At 51.7% G+C, this 27,959-nt stretch overlaps 1 protein-coding gene across 4 annotated transcripts in view; it reads left to right on the top strand.

Annotated features, from left to right (window-relative positions):
- Positions 1–25,271, top strand: part of LOC120383792 (butyrophilin subfamily 1 member A1-like) — a 71,593-nt gene extending 46,322 nt beyond the window's left edge. For 2 of the 4 annotated variants that reach the window (XM_039502047.1, XM_039502049.1), the window contains 6 exons: positions 1,470–1,490; positions 2,045–2,077; positions 4,175–4,195; positions 10,524–10,544; positions 10,648–10,674; positions 23,101–25,267. In XM_039502047.1, the coding sequence (XP_039357981.1) occupies positions 1,470–1,490; positions 2,045–2,077; positions 4,175–4,195; positions 10,524–10,544; positions 10,648–10,674; positions 23,101–23,660 (683 nt within the window). In that variant the 3' untranslated portion in view covers positions 23,661–25,267. Of the gene's footprint in view, positions 1–1,469; positions 1,491–2,044; positions 2,078–4,174; positions 4,196–10,523; positions 10,545–10,647; positions 10,675–23,100 lie in introns of all 4 variants that reach the window. The other 2 variants (XM_039502046.1, XM_039502050.1) reach the window with 2 other exon arrangements.
- The last annotated feature ends 2,688 nt before the right edge of the window (positions 25,272–27,959 follow it).

The following is a 27,959-nucleotide window of genomic DNA, read 5'->3' on the forward strand; positions in this document are numbered from 1 at the left end:
TCACTTCCAGCCGCACGTCGTGCCGAGAAAGATGAGGTTCCTTTGTTAATTGCAATGGGAGGGGAGGGGGAAATCTCAAACTTTGCAACAAGTTTCACTCCCATCTTAACCCCATTATGTTAGTAAAAGGACCAGAGCAGCATAAAAGGGGTCCAGAAGGCCTGGATGCAGCTGGGGGAGGATTCCTCCAGAGCAGGCAGTGCAAAGAACAGCTACAGGCTGCGCTCTGAGGACCCACTCACGAGCCCTATTGTAGATGTGTGAGAGATGGGCCTGGGAACAAGAGGGGGGTGTCAAGAGAGGGGCACGGTGCTGCAGAGATCCTGGGCTTTGCTGCTGCCCATACGCGCCGACGGAAAAGCTGCTGTAACTAAAGGCACAAGCTAAACCAGAAAAACTCACTCCCATTATGGAATAACAGCGCTGACATGGGGCGTTATTCCCGTGTAACAAGGGCAGTTTAAATTCCCAGCTTACCATGTACTGGTGAACCATCCTATGCAGACAAGCCCTGATATACAGCAGGGGCTGTTTTGGCATCCAGAGCACCCAGGATCAGGAGGATGTGGGGTTCGTGGTAAAAGCCGAAGTTGCCCTCATTTGCCCTTGGGCTGCAGTTCTGAGAATAGAATCTCATCCTGACAGTTTTTAAATCATAAATCACAATTATGTGGCAATTCTTTAACTGGAGGGTCACACACTTTGTTGCTTACATAGGCCCAGTGGTGCATCCAATTGGGGTTCCTCAAACTGACCCCTCCCCCCTTCAAATGCACCCCTCCCCCACAACTCTGGCCATAAACCTACTGATTGTTGGGAAAAGCAGAAAACTGGAAAAACTGATTTCCAGTAACATCAGGCTTTTCTGATTTCCCCCATATCAATAGAGTTCTGACCAGAGTGGGGAGTCGAGGGGCTTGGCTGGAATATGGGGGTGAGGAGAAGAAGAGGCAAGAAGTGTAGCTGGGGGAGCTGACTGGAGTGTGGTGAGGGGCCCATTAACCCTAACTCTGACCTCACCCTCACCTTAAACCCTAACCCTGAGCTCACTGCCTCACCCTGTATCCTGCAGAATCAAACAGTGAGTTTAGTGGAAGTCTGGCTTTTACAGTTCTCCAGTTTTCACCAACATCAGGAGGGTTTTGCCCATTTATGGCTAGAACATGCCCTGAAACGCTGCAATTGATGGGACGTGGTTATTAAAACTGATCCTGTTCCAGACAGATAGAAACACCATCAAGTTCAGTGTGGGGCCTCAGCCAGAGGGGAAAGGAGACGGCCATTTACTCAGTGTTTTACCAGCACGAGGCCTCGTGTCCCCAGTATAATATGGGCAGTGGGAATAGCTAGAGGCAGAGCCCCTGTGTGTGTTCTGCTTTCTACTGGTAGAAACATGACTCCTATGAGTTTGCAATAATTGAGTTAAATCTTCTACTTTGTAACTCACCTCTCCTGTTGTTCACTTCCAGCTGCACATCTTGCTGAGAAAGGTGAGGTCTCTTTGTTTATTGCAATGGGAGGGGAGGGGGAATCTCAAACTTTGCAACAAGTTTCATAGATTCCTGGGGCAGGCATTGAGAGCTCGCACTGCGAACAGAAAGTCAGTCTGGTTTGTGCAGTGCACAGAGAAGCTCGACCCCTCGTCCTTCACACTCAGCACATGGAGCAAACAGACCCAAACCCCACTAACTGATCTCACAGGGGATTTGTTGCTCCCACACAGCAGGGGCGGGAGCAGGTTTGGCTCACTCTGTCCTCTGTGCAGCCAATGCTGTGCCCAGGCTGTGAGCTGGTTGTGGTCCTTAACACTCCCAGGCAGAAGGTGGCCAGGGACATGGTGGTGGATGTCATTGTCATGCTGCTTGCTACAGTGTCACTCTGCCCATTTGCTCTCCTCTGCTATTGGCTGTGGCCTACACCCCATCCCATCACCCCAATGATAGAGTAATCTATCCCCAGAGCTGAGCTGCATTAAGGAATAATTGGAACTTCACCATAAATATGATGCAATGAAATCTCATCTCTCATCCTTTTCTCTCTCTAGAAAAGCTGCAATCTCAACTGGAGAGCGAGAAAGGTCAGTGTCTGGGGCCAATGGGGTGGCATAAGGGTTACATGAGAATGTTTCCCAAAAATGTGGCAGATCAGTAAACTAGAGATTACCAGGCAGATGAGACATTTGGAATGAAGCCAAAGGGAGGCTGGGACTTAGGCTTTGTCTGCACTATAGGGCTTTTAATGACACAGCTGTGCCACTACAGCCATGCTACTCAAAGGCGTGCAGTGTAGCCGCTGTTTGTTGGTAGGAGAGAGCTCTTCTGCAAACACAAATCTTCCACCCCCAATGAGCAGCAGTAGCTTTGTCAGCAGGAGAGCTCTCCCGCAGGCAAAGCGCTGCTCACATTGGTGTTTTTAAATCTTTTGTCTTTTGTCATTCAGAGTTGTTAAAACACACACACGAAAGTGTTGTCATTCAGGTGCTAGTGTAGACAAAGCCTCTGTGTAAAGATCGTCACAGGACGGGGCTTCCCTCCCTCACCCTGGGGACCCGGCTGTGCCTGGAGACCCTGGGAAGTGATGGCTCAGGCTGCGGCTATAGAACTGAGTGGGCTACAGCACCTGAAGCAGAGCAATGGGGAGATGCAGGGGCAGTTCTAGCTTTTTTGCCAGCCCAAGCACGGCAGTCTGGCAGCCTTCGGCAGTGCGCCTGCGGGAATCCGCCAGTCCCGCGGCTTCGGCGTACCCAGGCCCTGAGAAACCCTAGCCTGGCCGGTCCAGAGGCCGGGATCGTTGCTGGGGACTGTTAGATGTGTCCAGTATTTAACAGAATCCCTCACATGGGATCCCCCGTGTCCTGGCTTTTCATGGCCATGTAACATGAGAAGGGGCAGGATTTCACTCTCTGTGATAGTGTGTGTGTGTGGGGGGGGGGGTGTGTGTACATTTGTTGTGGTATCAAGGAGACATTTGGTATCTGAGAGAAGGAGGGGAAATGTATCTCCTCTCTCCCCTCCCTGTTTTAGCATGCACAGCATGTATTTAGATGGAGGTGGGAGGGGCTTGAACTCACTGTTCCTCACCCCAGCAACCTTTGAAGACAGGTAGATGCCCCACTGCCCCTCTCCCCAGTATCTGCGCCTGCATCCAGCTGTGCGGGAGAAGCACAGAAGTTGGACGTTTCTGCTAAAATGATCAGCAGTGAGACAATTGCAAATGGTGACAATTAAATTCTCATTGATCAAGACTTAGTGTCACCATCCCAACCCCACTGTGCTGAGGGTGGGCAGCAAACAGCTCTGCCTGCAGACTCATTTGCCCTTGGGCTGCAGTTCTAAGAGCAGAATCTCACCCTGAAGGTTTAAATCATAGATCACAATTATGTGGCAATTCTTTAACTGGAGGGTCACGCACTTTGTTGCTTACATGGGACCAGTGGTGCATCCAACTGGGCTTCTTAAATCCACTCCCCACTTTCAAATGCGCCCCTCCCCCACAACTCTGGCCATAACCCTATTGATTGTTGTGAAAAGCAGAAAATTGGAAAAACTGATTTCCAATAAAATCAGGCTTTTCTGATTTCCCCCCATATCAATAGAGTTCTGACCAGAGTGGGGAGTCTAGGGGCCTGGCTGGAATATGGGGGTGAGGAGAAGAGGAGGGGAGATGGGGGAGCTCATTGGAGTGTGGTGAGGGGCCTGTTAACCCTAACTCTGACCTTACTCTCACCTTAAACCCTAACCCTGAGCTCACTGCCTCACCCTGTATCCTGCAGAATCAAACGGTGAGTTTAGTGGAAATCCGGCTTTTACAGTTCTCCAGTTTTCACCAACATCAGGAGGGTTCTGCCCATTGATAGTTAGAACATGCCCTGAAATGCTGCAATTGATGGGATGTGATTATCAAAAGTGATCCCATTCCAGACAGATAGAAACACCATTGAGTTCAGTGTGGGGCTTCAGCCAGAGGGGAAGGGAGACGGACATTTACTCATTGTTTTTCCTGTATGAGGCCTTGTGTCCCCAGTATAATGTGGGCAGTGGGAATAGCTAGAGGCAGAGCCCCAATGTGTGTTCTATTTTCCACCAGTAGAAAAATGACTCTTATGTGTTTGCAATACTTACAGATAGATAAATTTTCTGCCTTGTAACATACCTCTCCTGTTGTTCACTTCCAGTGGCGCATCGTGCAGAGAAAGGTGAGGTATCCTTTGTTCATTGCAATGGAAGGGGAGGGGGAATCTCAAACTTTGCAACACATTTCTTAGACCCCTGGGACAGGTATTGAGAGTTCTCACTGTGAACAGAAAGTCAGTCTGGTTTGTGCGGTGCCCAGAGAAGCTCGGCCCCTCGTCCCTCACACTCAGCACATGGAGCAAACAGCAGGGCTGCCCAGAGGATTCCGGGGGCCTGGGGTCTTCGGCGGCGGGGGGCCCTTCTGTTCCGGGACCCACTGCCGAACTGCCCCGAAGACCCACGGCGGGAACCCCCCGCCACCGAATTACTGCCAAAGCGGGACCCGCCTCCGAAGTGCAGCCCGGTCTTCGGCGGTAATTCGGCGGCGGGGGGGTCCCCGCCGCGGGTCTTCAGGGCACTTTGGCGGCGGGTCCCGGAATGGAAGGGCCCCCCGCCGCCGAATTCCTGCCAAAGACCGGGCTGCACGTCGGCGGCGGGGCCCGCTTCGGCAGTAATTCGCCAGTGGGGTCCTTCCGCCCTGGGCGGAAGGACCCCCGCTGGCGAACCGGGAGCGAAGAAGCTCCTGTGCCCTCTTGCCCCACCCCCTCTGGGCAGCCCTGTCTCTATCCACCCCCCCCAGAACACCCACAATCCAACCCCCCCCATTCCCTGCCCCCTGACCGCTCCCCCAACCTCTACCCCTCCCTGTGCCCTGACTGTCCCCAGGGCTCCCTGCCCCTTAGCCAACCCCCCCGGCCCCAGCCTCTTACCCCCGGCTCCCTCCTCACCCGGAGTCTCAGCGCCTCGCTGAACAGCCGCGTGTCTCCAGCGGGGCCTGAGCTCCGTCCTGCTCAAAGCAGCATAGGGAGGGGGTGGGGCTGGGAGCTCCACGCTGAGCGGAGGGAGCTGAGCTCAGCCCGGAGCTCCAAGCCCCGCCCCCTCACCACGCAGCTCTGAGCGGGGTGGGGCTCAGGGGCCCCAGCGGAAACTCGCTGCGGCGCTGTCTGAGGATGCCGCTTGATGCGCTAGGGCTCCAGGAGAGGGGCGGAGGCGGGAGCCTCAGCTGTTCTCTTGGGGGCCCCAGCGGAGCCCGGGGCCCGGGGAAAATTGCCCCCTTTGCCCCCCCCTCTGGGCGGCCCTGGCAAACAGACCCAAACCCCACTCACTGAACTCACAGGGGATTTGTTGCTCCCACACAGCAGGGGCGGGAGCGGGTTTGGCTCACTCTGCCCTCTGTGCAGCCAATGCTGTGCCCAGGCTGTGAGCTGGCTGTAGTCCTTAACACCCGCAGGCAGAAGGTGGGCTCCACCCTGCTCTGATCCCGTCCCATCACCCCAATGATAGAGTAATCTGCTCCCAGGGAGAGTTCCCTCGAATTCCTCCTGACCCCTGTCAGCATTTGGTTTGTGCCCTGAAGCAGGAGGGGATTTCTCTCCCTTCCAGTCAGGTGCAGCTCTAGGTATTTTGTCGCCCTAAGCGCGGCAGGCAGCCTGCGGGAGCTCCCCGGTCCCAGAGATTCGGCAGCCTGCCTGCAGAAGGTCCGCCAAAGCCGCGGGTCCAACAGACCCTCTGCAGGAATGCCGCCAAAGGCAACCTGCCTGCCACCCTTGCAGTGACCAGCAGAGCGCCCCCTGTGGCTTGCCGCCCCAGGCACACGCTTGGCGTGCTGGTGCCTGGAACCACCCCTGCTTCCAGTATGCTTGTGTGTTTGAGAATTAGCACGACTCTGGATATTTGCATTTCTCTCAGTGCCTGAGCCTTTCTGAATCCTTTGTCCATTTAGGGTTTTTCTTTGCTTGTCCATTTTGTTTTAACCCTGCTCAGTGTAAAGGTGCATGTTCTCATTAGCTATATATATGTCCTTTCATTTTATTTCTGTTAAACTCTTGTCTTCAGTAGTATCTCGTGGCAAGGAGGTCCCCAGGCTAATTATGCATTGTGTAAACAATAGTATTTCCTCTTATAGTTTGAAATTTGCTACCTTTCAATTTAATTGAGTATCCTCTTGTTCTGGTTGTAGAAGGGAAGATAGGGCTGAGAACCCAATTTCTTTCTCTCTCTCACTGATTTCTATTTCTGTCATGTCTCCTATCGAAACTAAAATGTCCCATCTCTTTCAGTCACTTTTAATAGGGCTTTGCCTTCAGGGCTCTAATCATTATTATTGCCCATTTCAGTAATATCCTTTCTGAGATAGGGCAACCAGTACAGATAAGGGCGTGTACGAGTATGATTTTCTGTCCTGTTCTTTGTGCATCCTGACACTTCATTCTTTAAATACTGCTGCACCCTAAGCAGAGCTCTTCAGAGAGGGGTCCACAGTGATGCCCAGGTCTTTTTCCTGAAAACCTGCATGCATAGGTCTAATTATCTTTGTAACGTGTATTACCTCACATTGATCAACACTGAATTTCATCAGCCATCAGGTTCTCCAAACTTGGTGCCTCTGAAATAACTCAGACTTCTTTGGTAACCTAAATCATTGTTTGTCATCTGCAAATTTTGCCACTTTAGGGCTTATCCTTTGTTCCAAGTCACTGATAAATAGATCAGGGGCTCTCAAACTTCATTGCACTGCGACCCCCTTCTGACAACACAATGACCCTAGGACGGGAGACTGAAGCCTGAGCCTGCCTGAGCCCCGCCCCCTGGGTAGGGGGCAGGGTCAAAGCTGAAGCCCAAGGGCTTCCGTCCCAGACAGGTCTGTAATCTAAGCCCCAGTGCCCAGGGCTGAAGCCCTCAGGCTTCAACGTCAGCCCCAGGTGGTGGGACTTGGGCTTCGGCCCCAGGCCCCAGCAAGTCTAAGCCAGCCCTGACTCACAGTTTGAGAACTGCTGAAATAGACTAAACACCCGTCTTAATACCTGACTGTGAGGCTCCCCACTGCAAACCTTTTTCCAGATGAAAATTGGCCATTTATTCCTGCTCTTTGTTTTCTGTCATTTAGCTGGTTTTTGATCCAGGACAACACTTTACCCCTCACCCCATGATGACTTAGGCCATGTCTGCACTACAGAGCTTCTAACGCTACAGCTGTACCAATGCAACCGGGCCACTGTAAGATCTCTAGTGGAGCCACTCTGTACCGACGGGAGAGAGTTCTCTCATTGGCATAATGATTCACCTCCTGCAGGCGGCAGTAGCTATGTGGGCAGGAGAGTTTCTCCCACCGACATAGTGCTGTGCAATCTAACGCTTATGTCAGTGTAACTTGCGTTGCTCAGGAAGTGGAATATTCACACATCTGAGTGACATAAGTTTTGGAGCCATAAGTGGTAGCGTAGACAGACTTAGGCTGTGGCTACACTTGCATTTCAAAGCGCTGCCGCGGCAGCGCTTTGAAGCGCTAAGTGTAGTCAAAGCGCCAGCGCTGGGAGAAAGCTCTCCCAGCGCTGTCCGTACTCCACATCCCTGTGGGGAATAACGGACAGCGCTGGGAGCGCGGCTCCAGCGCTGGGGCTTTGACTACACTGGCGCTTTAGGCGCCGCAATTTGCAGCGCTGCAGAGGGTGTGTTTTCACACCCTGCTGCAGCGCTGCAAATTTGTAAGTGTAGCCAAGCCCTTAGTTTCCTTAATAATCTTTTGGGTATGTCTACACTACGGGATTATTCCGATTTTACAGAAACCAGTATTTGGAAACAGATTGTATAAAGTCGAATGCACACGGCCACACTAAGCACATTAATTCGGGGGGGTGCGTCCATGTACCGAGGCTAGCGACGATTTCTGGAGCGTTGCACTGTGGGTAGCTATCCCATAGTTCCCGCAGTCTCCCCCACCCATTGGAATTCTGGGTTGAGATCCCAATGCATGATGGCGCAAAAACAGTGTCGCGGCTGATTCTAAATAAATCTCGTCACTCAATCCTCCCTCCGTGAAAGCAACGGCAGACAATTATTTTGTGCCCTTTTCCCTGGATTGCCCTGTCAGACGCCATAGCATGGCAACCATGGAGCCTGTTTAGCCTTTTTTCACTGTCACCATATGTCTACTGGATGCTGCTGGTAGACAAGGTGCTGCAGCGTTACACAGCAGCATCCCATTGCCTTCCCTTCCTGATGGCAGATGGTACAATAGGACTGGTAGCTGTCGTCATCCCGTGGGTGCTCCTGGCTGGCCTCGGTGAGGTCGGCTAGGGGGTGCCTGGGCAAAAATGGGAATGACTCCTGGTCATTCTCTTCTTTAAGCTTTGTCTCCTGGAGATTCAGTCCTGCCTGGAATATCATAGCAGCTGGAGGCTGTCTCCCCCTCATTTTGTCTCAGTAAAGTCAGTGTTATTTCTTATTCCTGCATTCTTTATTACTTCATCACACAAATGGGGGGATAACTGCCATGGTAGCCCGGAAGGAGGGAAGCAACAGGTGGGGTTGTTGCAGGGGCACCCCCTAAAATGGCATGCAGCTCATCATTTCTGGGCTCTGACTCCAAAGGGCTGTTCTCTCTGGTTCTTTAGTAGGCTTGCCTCATATTCTAGGCAGGACTGACTCTCTCTTTAGACAAAATGTAAAGAAGGCAATGACCTGGGAAGTCATTCCCATTTTTGTCCATGCGCCCGCAGCCGACCTCACTGAGGCCAGCCAGGAGCACCCATGACAACAGCAGATGGTACAATAGGACTGGTAACAATCCTGCTAACTTGCAAAGGTAAGTGAATGCTGCTGTGTAGCACTGCAGTACTGTGACTGTCAGCAACATCCAGTAGACATACGGTGACATTGAAAAAAGGCGAGAAACGATTTTTTTCCCTTTTCTTTCACAGCGGAGGGGCGGGGGGGAGATTGACAACATATACCCTGAACCACCTGCAACAATGTTTTTAACCCTTCAGGCATTGGGAGCTCAGCCAAGAATGCAAATAGTTTTCAGAGACTGCAGGAACTGTGGGATAGCTAGAGTCCTCAGTCCTCCCTCCCTCCCTCCATGAGTATCCATTTGATTCTTTGGCTTTCCGTTATGCTTGTCACGCAGCACTGTGCTGAGTCCCTGCTGTGGCCTCTGTCTACCATAGCCTTGGAGATTTTTTTTCAAATGCTTTGGCATTTCGTCTTTTGGAATGGAGTTCTGGTAGAACAGATTCATCTCCCCATACAGAGATCAGATTCAGTGTCTCCCGTATGGTCCATGCTGGAGCTGTTTTTTGTTTCTGGGACTGCATGGTCACCTGTCCTGATCGGCGCTCCACATTGGGCAAACAAGAAATGAAATTCAAAAGTTTATGGGGCTTTTCCTGTCTACCTGACCAGTGCATCCAAGTTCAGATTGCTGCACTGCTGTAGGGGTTTAAGTGTAGAAATACCCTCAGTTTTCTTTTCCAGCTGTGCTAGTTGGATTTTTTTCCATCATTCTCATAGAGCTTGTTTAGAATTCTGGTTTAGTTCTTGTTTCAAGCAGTTTACCAGGCACTGAGGTAAGGCTCACTGGGCTGTAACTCTCAGAATTACTCCGGCCAAATTTTTAAAGCTGGGTACAACATTCCCAGTCCTCTGAATCTCCAGAATAATAGCTGATTTTAATGAGAGATGTGTATTATTGTTAGCAGCTCAGCCATATCGCTCTGATGTCATTTCAGAACTCTTGGGTATTTGCCACCTGGAAGGGATCTACACTGCTCTTGGTGGCTGCTGGCTCTTTAACTTATCAGTTGTTCCAATATCTCCTCTTCACACCTCAATCCCTGATATTCATTTCCTGAACAGAGCAGCTCCAGGGCAGGTCTCTCCCCAACCTTCTCTGTGGTGAAAACTGATGCGAAGAAACCAGTCAGTCTCTCAGCATTGTCCTTGCCCTCCTCAATTGCTCCCTTTCCCCCGTGCCGATTCTCTCACAGGCTTCCTGATTCTGATGGACTGAAATATTTCCCTGGTATTTGTTTTATCTCTCTGGACATTCACTCTGCTAATTCCATTTAGCCTCCTAATTTCCATCATGCACTTCACCCGATGTACTGTATGCTCCTTTCTGCAGGCTTCACAGGGTTAATATTTTCCACTTGCTGAGGGATCCCTGTTTGGCTGTAACAGTCTCCTGCACCTGGCCAGGTGGGGTTACAATATTTCTCCGTTGCTAATTCCTTTGCTGCTCAGGAGGTGCCAGACTCTGGTTGCTGACGTAGCCTCCAGGCTGAGTCTAAGGACTTATTTGCTTTAAAGTCTTTTTGACTCACTTCTCCTCTGCAAGATAATGTGATATTAGGGTGACCAGACACTAAGTGTGAAAAATCGGGATAGGGGATGGGGGGCAATAGGCGCCTGTGTAAGACAAAGTCCCAAATATCAGGACTGTCCCTATAAAATGGGGACATCTGGTCACTTTATGTGCTATTAACTCATTTCTCTTGGTTTTATTTTTAGACAAACTCCAGGCTGAGCTCAGTAAGTTCCATTCCCCCCAGTATCACCCTGTGTGACATTGTCTCCTGCTCAGCGTGTTGGTGTTCAGGGGAGTTCTCACCCCTCTGTCTGTGTTTGGTTGCAGGGTGGAGAAGCGCCCAGCTCTACGCAGGTACTGTACATAACACTGATGTTTTATCCATGATGACACCCACCTCCCCCTGGGAGCTCTCTGCTCCCTTCCCTACACAGAGCATTTTCCTATGACATTCAATAGGCTGGACACAGCAATGTCACTGGGGGCCCATGGAAAGCGGCAGGTGACACCCCAGGTTCATTGCAGAACAGGGACGTGCCCCCTTTGGGAAAGGGCTGATTGGTGATGAAATGCTGCCCCCTGGTGTCACCTTTGCAGGGCGGTGCCTGGGCTCTGCAGGATGGACATTCTTAGCTGGCCATCATTTGCATTGAACTGCTCAGTTCTCTCTTCCCAGCAGCAGGCTTTCTATGCTCAGACCCGGCTTTAGCCCACAGTTTCCTTCTAGCGTAACAGGCCCAGACAGGAGCTGTTCAATGTCCCCTGGATCTGGGGGGAGGAAGGCCCTGTCCCCACTGCAAGGGCAGACTGGTTTTTATAACCAGCTTGTGATGCTCCCCTGACCCAGTTGCAACAAATTGTGCCCCCGCAGCAACTTTTGTGTGTCACAGTCATGGCTGAGCTGTGTGTGTGTATGTGTTTGCTCCCAGCCTGCAGCCTGACTGTGTGTGCCCTGGTGCATGCTGGGAGAGTCTGGGCAGCTCCAGCAGGGATCAGAGAGCCCAGGGGGCCCTGCACATGTATTGCAGCACCACTGGCCCAGGGGTCCATGCACTCCGGGGTATCCTACACACAGAGCTGGGAGGGAGGGGGGCACCCAGAGCAGTTACACAAACACCGCTGGGGGTCCTGTTAGGGTTGCCACCTTTGAGGTGCAACAAAACAGGAAATCTGCCTGCTTCATGTACACCATCTGTCCCCTCACCTGGGCACTGTCTCCCCATCCGAATCCCAGGAGAAGGCACCAGCCCCCAGAGGCTCCTGCTCCTGGACTGCCCCAAGTACCAACCTCACCCAGCGGGAAATGGCACCAGATCTACCCTGCTGCCCCCAGTGATGATCCCCACAGCTGGTACCTGCACGGTGGTGACTGGGTGCTCCCGATCTTACTCACTATTTCAAGCTGGCCCGTCTCTGCAGGTCCCAGGCACTCTGGACCCAGAGGTCCCTTTGCATAGGCACCACCACCCCGCAGCTCCCCCGCTACAGCCACTGACACACCTGGGATTTGTAATGTCCTGAGCAGACTCACAGATTTCCCAGGAGAGTGACATGGACAAAGGAACAATCCTGGGAAAACCTGGACAGGTCAGGTTGCCAACTTTCTAATCTCCCAAAACTGAACATCCCTGCCCTGAGGTTCTGCCCCTGCCCTTCCTCTTCTCCAAGGCCCGTTCCATCCCCCCTCCCTCTGTCGCTTGCTCTCCCCCACCCTCAGTCACTTTCACTGGGCTGGGGCATTGGTTTGGGGTGTGGAGTGGGGGTTAAGTCTCTGGCTGGGGATGCGGGCTCTGGGGTGGAGCCAGGGATGAGGGGTTTGGGGTGAAGGAGGGGCTCTGGGCTGTGGCAGGGTGTTGGGGTGTTGGTGGGAATGAGTAGTGTGGGCTCCAGGAGGGAGCTTGGGGGCGGGAGAGGACTCAGGGCTGGGGCAGGGGGTTGGGGAGGTGTAGGGGGTGCATGAGAGGTGTTGTAGTGACCAGGCAAGGTACTAACAAACTTCAGCAGGACTTTATTTTTAAAATGGAAACCTCTTTACCAAGCTGTTGCTGCACCCTCGGTAGCTCTCACTCAGCCTCCTCAACTCCTCCCCTCCCTCCTTCCTGTTTCCTGTCCTTTCAGACTCCCCACAGCCAGTGCTCCCAGTTCTAATAATTACAACAGCATCTAAACACCACATTCCCTCCTCTCTTAAGAAACTCTCCCAATTAAAGTAAACATTGGTGTTCTAACCACAGGAATAAATATGAAACAAGACACTATACTGTTGGCAGAAATATTACACTGAAACACTGTAGATATTACATAACATAGTTTCTAGTCCAGATAGGTGGTCATCTGGGTCTGACAGGCCGTCTCTCAAGCCCCAGTTCCAGTGCAATGTCTTGTTGTGTGGATACTATGGTGAAGTCATCCAATGCAGACTGGGTGATGACATAATCTCCTCTTGGTGCATAGGCAGGAGCAACATAAGCATTCCATACCCGTTGTGACAGACCCAAACCAGTGGGGTACAGGAGTCTGGTAGAGGGCAAATATTCTGCTCACTGGATGAGTAGTTTTCTATTCCCTGAGTGACCAGAGCAGGGGCTGCACTAGAGTAATCAGGAACCTGCTAGAACCAATTAAGACAGACAGGCTGATTAGAACACCTGCAGCCAATCAAGGCAGGCTAATCAGGGCACCTGGGTTTAAAAAGGAGCTCACTCCAGTCAGGCGAGGGGGTGCCAGAGGAGAGGAAGTGCGTGTGAGGAGCTGGGAGCAAGAGGCACAAGGCGCTGAGAGGGTGTGGGTGTGGGTGTGCTGCTGGAGGACTAAGGAGTACAAGCGTTAGCAGACACCAGGAGGAAGGCCCTGTGGTGAGCATAAAGAAGGTGTTTGGAGGAGGCCATGGGGAAGTAGCCCAGGGAGTTGTAGCTGTTATGCAGCTGTTACAGGAGGCACTCTAGACAGCTGCAATCCACAGGGCCCTGGGCTGGAACCCGGAGTAGAGGGCGGACCCCAGTTCCCCCCAAACCTCCCAACTCCTGATCAGACACAGGAGGAGTTGACCCAGACTATGGGGAAGATCACTGAGGTGAGCAAATCTGCCAATAAGCGCAGGACCCACCAAGGTAGAGGAAGAACTTTGTCACAACTGGTTTCAGGGGTGGGATTTGGTGTGCACAGCGCAGCGGAAGAAGGAGGGTGATTTTAAAAAAAAAAGGAGAGGGTTAATTTTTTTTTTCACCACAATGGATGACTTAGTACGGACATTGATACAAGCTACAACGGCCCAGCAGGAGGCTACCCGTGTCCAGGCAGCCGCCCAACAGGAGGCAATGCGGCTGCAGCAAGAGACTAATCGCCTGCTGATGGACCAGGCTTCTCAAGACCGAGCTATGTTGCGGGAACTGGTAATCCAGGTAAAGACCCTTGCAGAGCTGAACCGCGGCCATGATGGGACGTAGATCATACGGGCCAGCCATTGGCTGCAGAAAATGACGCGGGAGGATGATGTAGAGGCATACCTTCTGGCCTTTGAGAGGACAGCCCTACGGGAGGCCTGGCCTCGAGATCAGTGGTCTGGCATCCTTGCCCCATTCCTGTGTGGGGAGGCCCAGAAGGCCTACTATGATCTACCTGAAGAGGCTGCAGCAGACTACCCCAGCTGAAAGCAGAGATCCTGGCCAGATCTGGGGTAACAACTACAGTGCGGGCCCAGCGGTATCACGAGTGGAGGTACCAGGAAAACAAAACCCCGCTGTCCCAATTGTATGACCTCATCCATCTCGCACGAAAGTGGTTGCGAACGGAATCCCGGAGTCCGGAAGAGACACTAGAGTTTCTGGTCATCGACCAATACACGAGGGGGTTACCGCCAGACCTTTGTGCTTGGGTAAGCCAGAACGAACCCTCCACCTATGATGAGGTTGTCGCACTGGTAGAGAGGCGAAGGACAGCGAGGGAGCTGACCCAACCAGTTAAGGAAGAGACACCCCGGGTTAAACTAGCAGCACCAAGCCCTAGAGCTCGGGTGACTGGGCAACCAGGACAGCCCAGGTGGAAAGAGAGAGGGGCTGAAGGCCCACTAGAAGCCACAAAGAGTCGGAACACTGAGGGGGAAGAAGATTGTGATATTAGACTGCCCAAACCAAGAGACCGGGGAATGCCTAAGGCCCCATAGAGATGTTATGCCTGCAGGGAGTGGGGACATATAGCTGCACAGTGTCCCAATGCTGAGGAGCCTATGCAGTGTAACCTGGGGAACTGGGCAGACCCATGCTCCCTAATCCACCTTGTGGGGGTCTCACTAACCCCACATATGTACAGCAGATCCTAGTACCTCAAAACCACCAGAACACTGTATTAAGTCTTGCTTATAATCATCTTTTTGGGGGGCATTTGGGGGTAGAGAAGACCCTGGCACGAGTCCTACGACGGTTCTTCTGGCCCGGAGTAAATGAAGAAGTGCGGAGGTACTGTGCATCCTACCTGGAGTGTCAGCTGCACAGTCCCCGTTCCCACCTGAGGGCACCTTTAGTACCCTTTCCCATCATAGAGGTCCCCTTTGAGCGAATAGCCATGGACCTAGTGGGACCCCTGGAGAAGACGGCTCAGGGCCACCAATATATACTTGTTGTTTTGGACTATGCTACTCACTACCCAGAAGCCGTCCCCCTGTGGAACACAGCCTCTAAAACAATAGCCAAAGAACTGGTGAGGATCTTTGCCAGAGTGGGGCTACCAAAGGAGATATTAACAGACCAGGGAACCTCATTTATGTCAAAGCTAATGAAGGACCTCTGTATGCTGCTCCACATACATACCCTGAGAACTTCAGTCTACCATCCGCAGACTGATGGATTGGTAGCCGAACCCTCAAGGCTATGATAAGGAACGTGGTAAGTCAGGACGGGAAGGATTGGGACACCCTACTATCCTACCTTATGTTCGCTATCCGGGAGGTACCTCAGGCCTCAACTGGGTTTTTCCCCTTCGAGTTATTATACGGGCATCACCCCCATGGCATACTAGACATCGCCAAAGAGATCTGGGAAGAGGAACCCAATGAGGAGAGAAATATAATAGAACATGTAATACAGATGCAAGACCGGATAGCCCGTGTCACCCCTATTGTACGGGAACATTTGGAAAAGGCACAGGAGGCCCAGAGAACCTATTACAATCGCCAGGCAAAAGTCCGACAGTTCCAACCAGGGGATCGGGTGATGGTGTTGGTACCCACGGCAGAAAGCAAGCTTCGGGCCCAATGGCAGGGGCCCTATGAGGTGGTTGGAGGAAGTAACCTACAAGGTATGGCAGCCAGGACGCCGAAAACAAGAACAGATTTATCACATCAACCTTCTGAAACCCTGGCATGCACAAGAGGCATGCATAACTGTCCAAAAAGACCTAACCCAGGAAAACAAGCCTTCCACACAGGTGAGTGTGTCTCCCGATTTAACACCAGACCAGAAGAATGAGGTGTCTGAGATGATCTTCCGGAACCAAGATGTGTTCTTGACAAAACCGGGTCGAACAACCGAGACATATCACCACATCGTCACGAACCCTGGGGCCAGAATAACAATGAGGCCCTATCAGGTGCCAGCAGCCAAAAGGGAGGAAATAAAAGCAGAAGTAAAAAAAATGCTGGAGTTGGGGATCATCGAAGAATTCCACAGTCAGTGGTCCAGCCCAGTCGTGCTGGTGCCCAAACCTGATGGCACCACAAGGTTTTGCAATAACTTCCGGTGACTAAACGAAGTATCCCAGTTCGACGTGTACCCTATACCTCGCATAGTATTGGCTAGTGGACCGTCTGGGTAATGCCCGTACTTGACTACTCTAGACTTGAAAAAGGGGTACTGGCAGATTCCCCTTGCGGAAGACGCAAAGGAAATGACTGCATTTTCTACACCAGAGGGTCTTTTTCAATATACTGTCCTCCCTTTTGGACTACATGGGGCCCCAGCTACTTTCCAGCGCCTCATGGACAAGCTGTTATGCCCACATAACAGTTATGCTTCTGCCTACTTGGATGATGTGGTCATTCATACCCCAGACTGGGAAACTCACCTAGAGAAGGTGGAGACAGTCCTTGATACCTTCAGGCAAGCTGGCCTTACAGCAAACCCTGCCAAGTGCGCTGTAGGATTTACGGAGGCCAAATATCTTGGCTACATTGTGGGAAAAGGTCTGGTAAAACCCCAAGTGAACAAGTTGGAGGGCATCCAAAATTGGCCCCGACTACGTCACAAGAAACAAGTCCGGGCATTCCTAGGTGTAGTGGGGTATTACCGACGATTTATCCCCCACTTTGCCACAAGGGCAAGCCCCCTGATAGACCTAGTAAAAGCCTGTGGACCTGATGTGGTAAGATGGTCTGACGCAGCAGAGGAAGCATTCACAGACCTAAGGACTGCCCTCTGCAGTAACCCTGTACTGATAGTCCCTGATTTCACCAAGGAATTTATCCTGCAGATAGATGCATCGGAAGTAGGGTTGGGGGCCGTTCTATCACAGATGGTCGGGGAGGAGGAACACCCAATTCTCTACCTCAGTAGGAAACTCCTTCTGATGGAACAAAAATATGCAGTGGTGGAGAGAGTGTGCCTCGCCGTAAAATGGGCCATGGAACCATTGCGCTACTACTTGTTCGGACGCAGATTTGTCCTCGTGACCGACCATGCCCCTCTTCAATGGATGCAGCGGAACAAGGAGAAGAACATAAGGATGACCAGGTAGTTCTTATCCCTCCAACCTTTTCAGTTCCGTGTGCATCACAGAGCAGGAAGCCATCATGGCAATGCTAATGGCTTGTCACGTGTGCACTGTCTGGCATCCCAAGCTGCCCAACCCCTTGGTGTTGAGCAGGGGGGAGGGATATGTGACAGACCCAAACCAGTGGGGTACAGGAGTCTGGTAGAGGGCAAATATACTGGTCACTGGATGAGTAGTTTTCTATTCCCTGAGTGACCAGAGCAGGGGCTGCACTAGAGTAATCAGGAACCTGCTAGAACCAATTAAGACAGACTGGCTGATTAGAGCACCTGCAGCCAATCAAGGCCGGCTAATCAGGGCACCTGGGTTTAAAAAGGAGCTCACTCCAGTCAGCCGAGGGGGTGCCAGAGGAGAGGAAGTGTGTGTGAGGAGCTGGGAGCAAGAGGTGCAAGGAGCTGAGAGTGAGAGGTTGTGCTGCTGGAGGACTAAGGAGTACAAGCGTTAGCAGACACCAGGAGGAAGGTCCTGTGGTGAGGACAAAGAAGGTGTTTGGAGGAAGCCATGGGGAAGTAGCCCAGGGAGTTGTAGCTGTTATGCAGCTGTTACAGGAGGCACTCTAGACAGCTGCAATCCACAGGGCCCTGGGCTGGAACCCGGAGTAGAGGGCGGACCCCGGTTCCCCCCAAACCTCCCAACTCCTGATCAGACACAGGAGGAGTTGACCCAGACTATGGGGAAGATCACTGAGGTGAGCAAATCTGCCAATAAGTGCAGGACCCACCAAGGTAGAGGAGGAACTTTGTCAAACCACTCATCAGAAAGTCGATAGGTGTAAGGTCCCTTCTTCTCTATGATTTTAAGAGGAGGTGTGAATTTATGGTCCCCTTTGCGTAAAATTCCAGGTTTTCGTATTCTAATGAAGGAACCACACTCAAACTTTGGTTCCTTAACATCCCGTCTTAACATCCTATAACTCCCTTTATACTTTGCTTGGTTCTGTTCAACTGTGTTTTCTCTCATCATCCTCGGTAGGGGCCTCACATCATGCCTTTAACAATCCAGCAATGTTCAGTTTAGTATTCATCTGTTTCCCATGTAGTAACTCTGCGGGTGATCTTTGTGTTGTGGCATGTCGGGTAGCCCGGAATGCTTGCAAGAAATCGGTAGTGAAGGGTATCCACAATTGCCCTTCCAGTTTAGCCATTTGCAAACTTTCTTTCAAACGTCTGTTAAACCGTTCAATTTCCCCATTGGCTTGAGGGTAATATAGGGGTGACCTTCTGTGTAAAATGTTCCTCTCTGCTAGAAAAGTTTCAAACTCCAGGGAAGTAAATTGGTGGCCACTTCCAGGAGCTGCACGGACCTAGGGAGGCAGGGAGCCTGCCTTAGCCCCGGGCCCCCGCTGCGCCACTGACCAAACTTTTAATGTCCCAGTCGGTGGTGCCAACTAGAGCTGCCAGGGTCCCTTTTCGACCAGGCGTCCCAATAAAAACACAGACGCCTGGCAACCCTATAGACAGGTGCCAGCCCTAGGTCCTGTCCACATGGCCCAGTAACACCCTGCTGAGCCAGGTACAGGCAGCCACATGCCAGTCCAGGCCCCTGGCAGGGACGCTGAGCTGCCAGCTGCCATGGTCACAAACAGTGTTAACTCTGTCACGTGCCACTCACCAGACTTAGAGCCCCCAAGGCCCTGGGCCCAGCCCCAGGAACTGCTGTAACCTAGAACCAGAGCAATGCAGGGCTGGAAGGGACCTCGAGAGGTCACCTACTTCAGCCCCCCACGCTAGGTCAGGGACTAGACCATCCCTGGCAGGGATTTGTCCTTTTCTTACAAACCTCCAGTGATGGGGATCCCACAGCCTCCCTCAGAGCCAGGTCCAGAGCTTCACAGCCCTGAGAATTAGAAAGTGTTTCCTCATCTCCAACCTCAACCTCCCTTGCTGCAGATTGTGCCCATTGCTCCTTGGGCAGACCCTTGCCCTGCCCGCTGGGGGCACTGGCTGTCACCAAGTGTGAGCATCACTGTTATTGCACTGAATGGCTGGTGGCACTGGGCTGGCTCGGGGGGGGCAGTGAGGGCAGCTGGGCAGGGCCGGCTCCAGGCACCAGCATAGCAAGCTGGCACTTGGGGTGGCACACTGAAGGGGGCAGCACGTCCGGCTCTTCGGCAGCAATTCGGCAGCAGGTCCCTCACTCCCTCTCGACGGGAAGGACCTGCTGCCGAATTGCCGCCGAAGAAGCGGTGGCGGTAGAGCCGCAGATCGCAATCACGTTTTTTTGTTTTTTTTTTTCCTGCTTGGGATGGCAAAAACCCTGGAGCTGGCCCTGCAGCTGGGGCCTTTCACTCCCCAGTCACCAATCTCAGCCCAGGCTGAGAGTCCTGTTCCCAGTGGACAGGAGTTCACATCATAACTCACATTAACAGCAGTCTTACAGGCCACCTCCGCAGGGAGGCCAAGGCCTGAACAGGCCGCAGGGATGGTTCCTCCCCAGGAAGATGCTCCAGCAGGTGTCAGGGCTGAGCCATGTTGGCAGGACAGTGGGGGGGCTTACATGGCTGCCGTGACATCCTCATACGCTCGATACACAGAGCTCCAGCAGTGGGGTGTAAAACCCCACTCGTACCCCCAGCACTGAACTCACTGACACTTCCCCAAGGTTCCTCTCCTCCTGGGGTTGGGGGCTGAGTAAGAGGCACTGGAAGAGGGGGGCCAGGAGCCATGGCCAATCACTTTTACCAATGGGAGGGCTATTCCCTCCCACTTTTTACTAGATGTAAGGGTGAGCAACAACGGGGGAGGGGGTGAGAGCAGCGACCAGGGGATCAGGGTGTTGGGGAAGAGGTGGTGTGAAGGCAGGGGCTCAGGAAGGAGGGGAAGTGTGAGAGCGAGGGTTCAGGGGTGCAGGGACAGGAGCTCAGGGAGAAGGTCTGGCACGAGTGGGTGACCCCTCTACATTGAGGGAGCTTCCATCACTCCTGGGGAGAGCACCATCCCGGATCCTGATCCACAGGCACATCTGTGTGTTTGCCGGGTGCACAGAGCTCTCTGTGTGGAGACACTTTCACGCTCACCCAGGAACCTGTGCTGGGAGGCCCCGCTGCCCAGGAGGCCGAGGGCTCTCACTCTCCTGCCCTGGGGGTGAAGGGAGGGGCCCTGGGGCTGCTGTTCCCCATCCGCGGAAGGGGGTGAAGGGGATGTGGACACAGACAATGTCCCCTCTTGCACTGTGAGGGGCAGACCTGGCTCCACCCTGGGCTTCAGAGCCTGAGCTCCAGCCAGAACCTGAAAATCTATGCGGCTATTTTTAATTCCAAAAAGGGAGCCCCGTAAGCCTGAATCTGTCCACCCTGTTCCAAGACTCGCTTCTGCAGGCTGCGTAGAAGGACCCAAAGTGTCTCCAGAGTCTGGGTGTGAAAGTTCCCAGCGTGTCTGTCCCAGGGCTGGTTAACGAGAGTGAGGGGGGTGGCTGGTGCAGTCGTTAGATGGAGACACCTGAGCTCCTGGGGCTCTGAGATGGTCTCTGCGACCATTATCCGCTCTGGGAGATGCCCAGGTGCAACTGCAGAGGGTCTGTGCCGCTAGCAGCGTCCATGGCACAAATGGCTCTGGGCAGAGTTCAGGCTGGAGCCGAGTCTCCATGTTCAGCCTGATTTGTGGGGGGTGAGATCAGTGGCCCAGGGGGCATTTGTCTGCAAAGGGCAAATTAAACAGCAGATCTGGAGTGTTTCACAGCTGATGTCCTGAGCCTGGCCTGCCTGTAACTGTTTTTTTGGGGATGTTGACAGTCACTTAGGATGTGAAAGTAACTCACAGGATTTACCGGTAGGGCCGGAGTCCTGGGGGGAGGGGCTCATCCGGAAGAGACGTGGCCTCAAGATTTAAAGGCCCTGGGGCACCAGCTGTGGCTGGGAGTCCCAAGGCCTTTAAATCACCCAGGGGGCTCCCAGCTGCAGAAGTGGCTGGGAGCCCCCGGGGTGAACTAAAGGGCCTGAGGCTCCAGCCGCTGTGGAGCTCCGGGCCCTTTAAATGATGGCCCCAGCCTGGCTGTTAAAGCGGCGGGTGGGACTTAAAAGGCTCCTCTGGGCTCCCTGCCGTGGCAGGGAGCTTGGAGGAGCCCTTTAAATGCCAGCCCCAGCCTGGCCACCAGAGGTGCGGGCTGGGATTTAAAGGGCTCGGGGCTCTCCGGAGAACCCTTTAAATCCCTGCGGCAGAAGCCGATGCGGTCCTGGCATCCACCTCTCCCCTTTCCCTCCTCTGTGCCATGTCTCCCACCCCACCCCTCACCCTCCTCTGCTGTCCTGACTTTCACCCTTCTCACTCCCCTCAGCCCTCCTGACACCTGCCCCTCTCCCCACCCTCTCTGACCCCTGGCACCCTTCCCTCACCCCCTGTGCCCACCCCTCCTCTAGTCCCACTCTGACCCCCTGGCACCTGCCTCTCCCCAATCCCTCTCCTAACACCTCCCTCTACCCACCTGCCCTGCCTCTCACCCCTCTCTGCCCCGGTGCTTGTCCCTCCTCCTCTGCCCTCCCTGTGCCTGCCCTTCTGCTCAATCCCCTGGCACCTGCCCTTTCCCTTCCCCTGCACCCTCCTGCTGCCTGCCCCTTCCTTCCCTCCTCCTGCCCCCAACACCTGACCCTCCCCTTGCCCCCTTCTTTCCTGGTGCCCATCCCCTCACCACCCACTGCCCCACAGACCCTGCTCTCCCCTCGCCCCACAGCCACCAACACCCAAGCCACCATCTCGTTATTTGTCACACCAGCCCCACCCCTCCCCCTTCCTTTCCCAGCATCAGTCTGTCACCTCCCCTCGCCCGCCTCCCCCGACACCTTCTCACCCCTCCCACCCCGCTCCTCCTGTCCTTTCCCTGCTCATTGTCTCCTCACAGGCAGAGGGGCCCCGACTCCCCTCAGGCAACAACCCCCCTCCCCCTCTGTCATAAATAAACAGATCAGGGTTAAGGTCTCTTTTACCTGGAAAGGGTTAACAAGCTCAGTAACCTGAGAAACACCTGACCAGAGGACCAATCAAGGGACAGGATAATTTCAAATCTCTGTGGAGGGAAGCCTTTGTCTGTGTTCTTTGTTGGATTGTGCGTGCTCTCTTTGGATCTAAGAGAGGCCAGTCATGTCTCCAAGTTCTCCTGGAGTAGTTCCTACTATCCAATAGTGAGTATTAATTAGAAAGGCGGATTAGTCTTATAATTTGATTTCTACATTTGCAATTGTGTGTTTGCTGAAGGAAATCCTTTATTTCTGTTTGCTGTTACTTTGCTTTTACTGAGAAAGAAAAGGGGAGGGGGAATTCGCTCCAGGTTTATAGGTTAGACTCTGTGTATTATTCTATCTTGGTATTACAGAGACAGTTACTTTCTTTTTATTATTTAATAAATCTTTTCTTTGGGCTTGGTTAATTCCTTCTCTTGTGAAGATTCAAGGGAAGGGGAGGGGGGAAGAGTGAGTTCCTCCTGAGGGTGATTCACAAAGTTGAATCGGTGTGTATCTCTCCAGAGTGGCTAGGAGAGAGGGAGGGGGGAAGTGGGCTGCTTCCCTGCGTAGAGATTCAAGGAGTTTGAATCAAGGTATTTTTCCCAAGGACTAGGGAAGGGGAGGGGGAGATGAGTCCCTCTTTGTGTTGAGTCAAGGATGTATAATCTCTCTGGAGCAGGCTGGAGAGAGGAAAGGGGAGGAGGGAAAAGGAAGGCATCCCTCTGTAGTTGGATCCCGGTATCTCTCCTAGGAAAAGGGAGGGGGGAGGAAGCAGCGGGGAATGGTTTATTTCTCCTAGGTGTAAGAACTCCATGGATTTGGGGCTCTTGGGATCCCCAAGTATTTTGGGGAAGAACCGTGTCCCAATACACGTACATTATTGGGTGGTGGCAGCTTTTACCAGATCTAAACTAGGATTTTAGTTTAGAGGAGTCCATGCAGGTCCCCATTTTGGAACCCAACAGCTCTAAGTGGGGGTGAGACCTATGACACCCTCTATGATTAACGGGGATGCAGGTTAATTCCCCTTTGATCCCAGTGACCAGCCCCCGCCCCCGGCCCTGACTCTGTGACTCTCTCCCCAGTGGACGTGACTCTGGATCCAGACACGGCAAATCCCTGGCTCGACCTGTCTAAGGATCAGAAACGTGTGAGACATGGAGACAAACGCCAGGATCTGCCTAACAACCCTGAGAGATTTGATTATTGTTACTGTGTTCTGGGCGCTGAGGGGTTCGCGGGTGGGAGGCATTACTGGGAGGTGGAGGTGGAAGACAAGCCTGAGTGGGACCTGGGGGTTTGTAGGGAATCTGTGAGCAGGAAGGGGACGGTCACACTCTCACCTGGGAATGGATACTGGGTCATGCGGCTGTGGCAGGGGGAATACAAGGCCTTCACCTCCCCACTGACCCCCATCCCCATGAGTGTCAGGCCCAGCCGGGTGGGGATTTTCCTGGACTATGAGGCGGGTGAGGTCTCGTTTTACAATGTAACTGACAGGTCCCATCTCTTCACTTTCACTGACACCTTCTCTGGGACGCTCCGCCCTTATTTCAATCCTGGTTTCAGAGCTGGCGGTACAAACGCGGCTCCCCTGATAATCTGCCCAGTCCCAGCTCAGGCCGGAGGGAATCTCTGTCCCTGACAGTGACCCCGCGGCACAGACTGGCCCCTCCCAGCCCTGCTGCTCTTCCCACCCCCAGTGGTGGGGGCCAGTTACTGCAGCAACTGGACTTTCTGTGCAGCCCTCACGTTGCCACGGTAGCAGATGGTGGTGGACGGGGTCATTCACTCCGGTCAGAATTTTCTACCCCTGTGAAATCTCAGTGTAAAATATGAAAGAAAAAAGATTATTTTAATTTAGAAAATATTATTGTAACAAGGTGTAAATACAAGAATATTTTAATTTACATTTCAACAGTATTTCAAAAACAAGCATCTAAACATATTTTTAGAAATGGAATTATTTACATTTATTTTTATTTTCCCCTCAAATCTATATTGACGTTTAATATCTCTAAATAACATCATTTGTATTTCAGCTGGAATTTCAAGAAATCCAAAATATTTATCCTAACAAAATAAACTATTAAATTGTCAGACTGGGTTGTTCAGTTACTATGTACATGTGTCATAAACATCACAACTACACACATGTGCAGCTGCTCTCTCTCTCTTTCCCCTTCTCTTTATTGTCTTGACTGGTTCTCTCTGGAAGGCAGGGCACATACACCCACCTCCTGCACTACACCTTTAACAATTAATAGTTGAACAAATGATAACTTAAATATATTGCATAATTAATTCTAACTCACACAAGATTATATAATGTTCTTTGAACTTCTGTCAGCATTAATTCATGTGATTTTTAACTTTCTAGCTACATGTAATTGGTAATCAAAATATGACCCTTCCTTTCCTTTTCTCACACCAATTAACAAAACATGGTCCCCAACCTCAAATACTCTCTTCCTATCGATAGAAATCTCTCCTACAATCTCCATTTTTTAGTTTATTTTTCTTTAGACATATTATTTGCAGGCAATCTATTGTCAGTGTGTACTATTGATTGCAATGTACTGCCGGGCTCTTCGTGTTCTTGCTTATAAGGACACAACAAATGTAGTTTGATAAAGAAATAGAGAAGGGTTGTATTCCTTTACTGAATCTTCACAAATTAACTTAATTGTATTAAAGATGCTGGCACTTAGTGACACATAACATGAAATTTGGTGAAGCTTTTTGGCAAACCTCATCCACAAATAAGTTGAAAGGGTGATATTTTTGTTGTCATGTGAGGTTTAGAGTACCAAAAAAAGAAAGTTGCTCCAGGAAATTCTTCACAATTCCTCTGGTTTCTGTCCACCACCTTCTGGAATTCTCTGTAAAAATAGTGACCAATTGATCTAATTCCTTGAAATTAGTGATTGAGCCTAATTTCTTGAAGTGCTACTGAGCAGAGTATGAGGGGAGGCACATTGCATGGCATTGCTAAGACTACTTTTTGTTTTAACCATGATGTGTGATGAACATTTTCAATGTAATTCAGTTTTGAAGATTTATTCACAATATGCAGTGTGCCCTAAACTTACCTTGATTATTTGAAAATAAATACCCTAAAATTATCTTTTGATGGATTAATTTGTGCTTTTTATCCAGTCTGCTGGTGTCTAGGTGCCATGGGCTCCTGAAGCTATTTGTTCTTCCTAGTTTTTAACACAGGGAAATTTTAATCTAAAAATAGATCATTTTTCCCTAAAATTTCCTTCAGAAATACCTGCATTCCTTTCCCTATTTCTCACTGAATTATTTGTAATTACCGTGCTTCCAATCTTATTGTGTTATTACATGGGGAAATATGTTGACAGATTAATATACAACATGGTTTTTACTATCTGACGACATAAAAATGTGTGGTCACTCACAATTTACAGCATGAAGTCTCATGAAGAGATTGCAGGCAATGTTCATTTTTAAATGTCTAACTATGAATGTGCTCCCCCATCAGTTCCTGCAACCCCTGGCTGGCAGACCCCTGTGTGAATTAAGCAGCAGACAGTCTGCCAGGGAACCTCCACCAAGTATCTTTATGATTTTTTATGGTGCATCACAACATAGCAGCAGTTACGAGGAGCCTCCTTCCTGGTCCTTGGTTCAGTCTTTTATACTGCTGCTTTCTTCTCAGCACTGAGCTAGTGACCCCCTCAGGCTCCCTACAGGTGCAAGTGATCCCGTCTGCCCTTCCAAACCCAAACTACTCAGTCCCTTCTACTGTAACTGCACCCGGTGCCCTGGGTGCTCTCAGTGACCAGTGTGCTGGCTTCCAAAGGGCTCAGTTTGTAGCTGCTAACAGCCCCCGTCACATGGTCATGAGTGTGTAATTGACCATATAGTGGAAATGACACCAAATGTAAACTGTTACCTCATGATTCAATTCAGAACCTAGATCTACCAGTGTCTGTGCTGCACAGCCATGTTGATATATAATTTCACATGTCTTCTTCTCCACCTCATGTGCTGTTATAGTTCGAAGTGGAAATTCTTCAACCTGTTTTGAAAAATCATCTGTAGCTGTCAGTACAAACTGGTATCACTTCTGTGGTACTGGATAGAGCCTGGTTAAATCTGCTGTCCGCAATTTCCAGGGATTAACAACCTATGTGCAAGAACACAGGCTAGAGTTATCATTTGAATCTTCTCTATGACATTTTTGTTATAATCCCAAATATAGTAAGCAAAGTAAATGTTATAATGTGGGTTCTATAACAGTTGATGTCTCCACACAGAATCTTTTGGGTGTTTTTCAGAAGTAAATAAATACAAACCAAACTTCTGCAACTGAAAACTTGCATAAATATCCTTTGCAAGGGCCACGAGTTATATAGGCCCGTGGTGTCTGGGCTCCAGCAACACTCAGAGCGCAGGGGCCCAACTCCACCAATGTTTGAGGCCGGGTCTCTCCCACAGCCCTGCCTGCCATCCCCACGCACCTCCCCTGGAGCATCCCTGCCTGCGCCCTGAGCAGCGGGTGGCTGTCCTGCCGCTCCATGATGCGCTTCCTCACAACAGAGGGACCGGCACCAGCGGCAGACTGAGGCAGCTGCTGCACCTGCAGAGAGAAGAGAGGAGGAGGCGCAAATGTAATGGCAAGTCCCCCTCCCCCCCAGCACTGACCAGGAGACGACTCTGACTCTGAGGGGGCTTCCTGGACTCTGGACCTGAGCAGCTGGGGCTTGGGTCAGTGTTGGACTCATGACACCCTGCCCTACCACCTGCAGTCACCATTCCTGCTCCAGGCCTGGCAAGGAGCAGCCCCAACCCCCACCCCGTGAGGCTACGGTGAGGGGCAGCGGCAGGGGTGGAGGCACATATGTGATGGCAGCCCCCTGCCTCTGGCACCCTCTGCAAGGGAGCCCAGGGGCTTCCTGGACCTGAGCAGCTGGGGCCTGGGTTAGTGTCATGACACCCTGCCCTCCTCCCCCTGCAGTCACCACTCCTGCCCCAGGCTGGCTACGGGGCAGCCCCATGCCCCACTGAACAATGATGAAAAGTGTTTGCTGCCTCCTGAAGAACATCGCAAAAGAAGGGGCTACAATTTCTGTTAGTTTTAGAAAGTATTTACTTTTGAGAGTTATTGATCCAAGAGTGCTGGGTTGTTTTCGTACTCAAAACAGTATTAATCAAGTTGATATTCTTAGTTAAATAAATGTTTCTTATGTAACCCTTGTGCTCCTCTGAGTTGGCAGCAACAAGGGCTGGGTTCAGGATCCAGGGGTTCCATTTCAATAGCACAATGCAAAACCAGCTCGAGCCCCCACCCACTGACCTGGGACAATTACCTACCCACCCACCCCCACCCCGGGCGCGTCTAGGAGGCAATACTTCCCCTCTCACAAGCACGGAGTCTGAGTGTAGCAAAATCCTTTTAATAAAGAAGGGAAACAATGTGGCATCACGTTGGAGAGATACCACAAACAGGATTTATAACACAAACCCACCTCCAAGTAAGTTTGGCAGTGTCCTTTTCCATTCAGGGTCTTAAGTCCAAATCACCCCAAAGTCCAACAACCTCAAAAGTCTCTGTCCCTCATCAGTGCCACCCCAGAGTTCAAAAGTTCATCTGCAGAGTTTTTACCCCCCCCCCGCCTGGGTGGGAATGGGGGGGCACACAGGGTGTAAAGGGGCACCTTATATGGGCCAAGGCCAACTGCCCCACCTTCTCCATGGAGGTCTGCTGCAACCTTCACCACGGACAACTCTGCTCCACCAGCTGTACCTGCAAACTGCTCCACTCTGCTCCACTTGCTGTTCTGTGGGCCGCTCCAAATGTCCCACAAGCTGCTCCACTCCACCAGCTATCCCCAGAAACTATTCAGCTTTACTCTGCTGGCTGCTCCAATCATCCTGCAAACTGCTCTGCCAGCCACTTAGCAATATACTTTCA

The sequence above is a fragment of the Mauremys reevesii genome, linkage group 15 (assembly GCF_016161935.1).
Source record: "Mauremys reevesii isolate NIE-2019 linkage group 15, ASM1616193v1, whole genome shotgun sequence".
NCBI lineage: Eukaryota > Metazoa > Chordata > Testudines > Geoemydidae > Mauremys > Mauremys reevesii.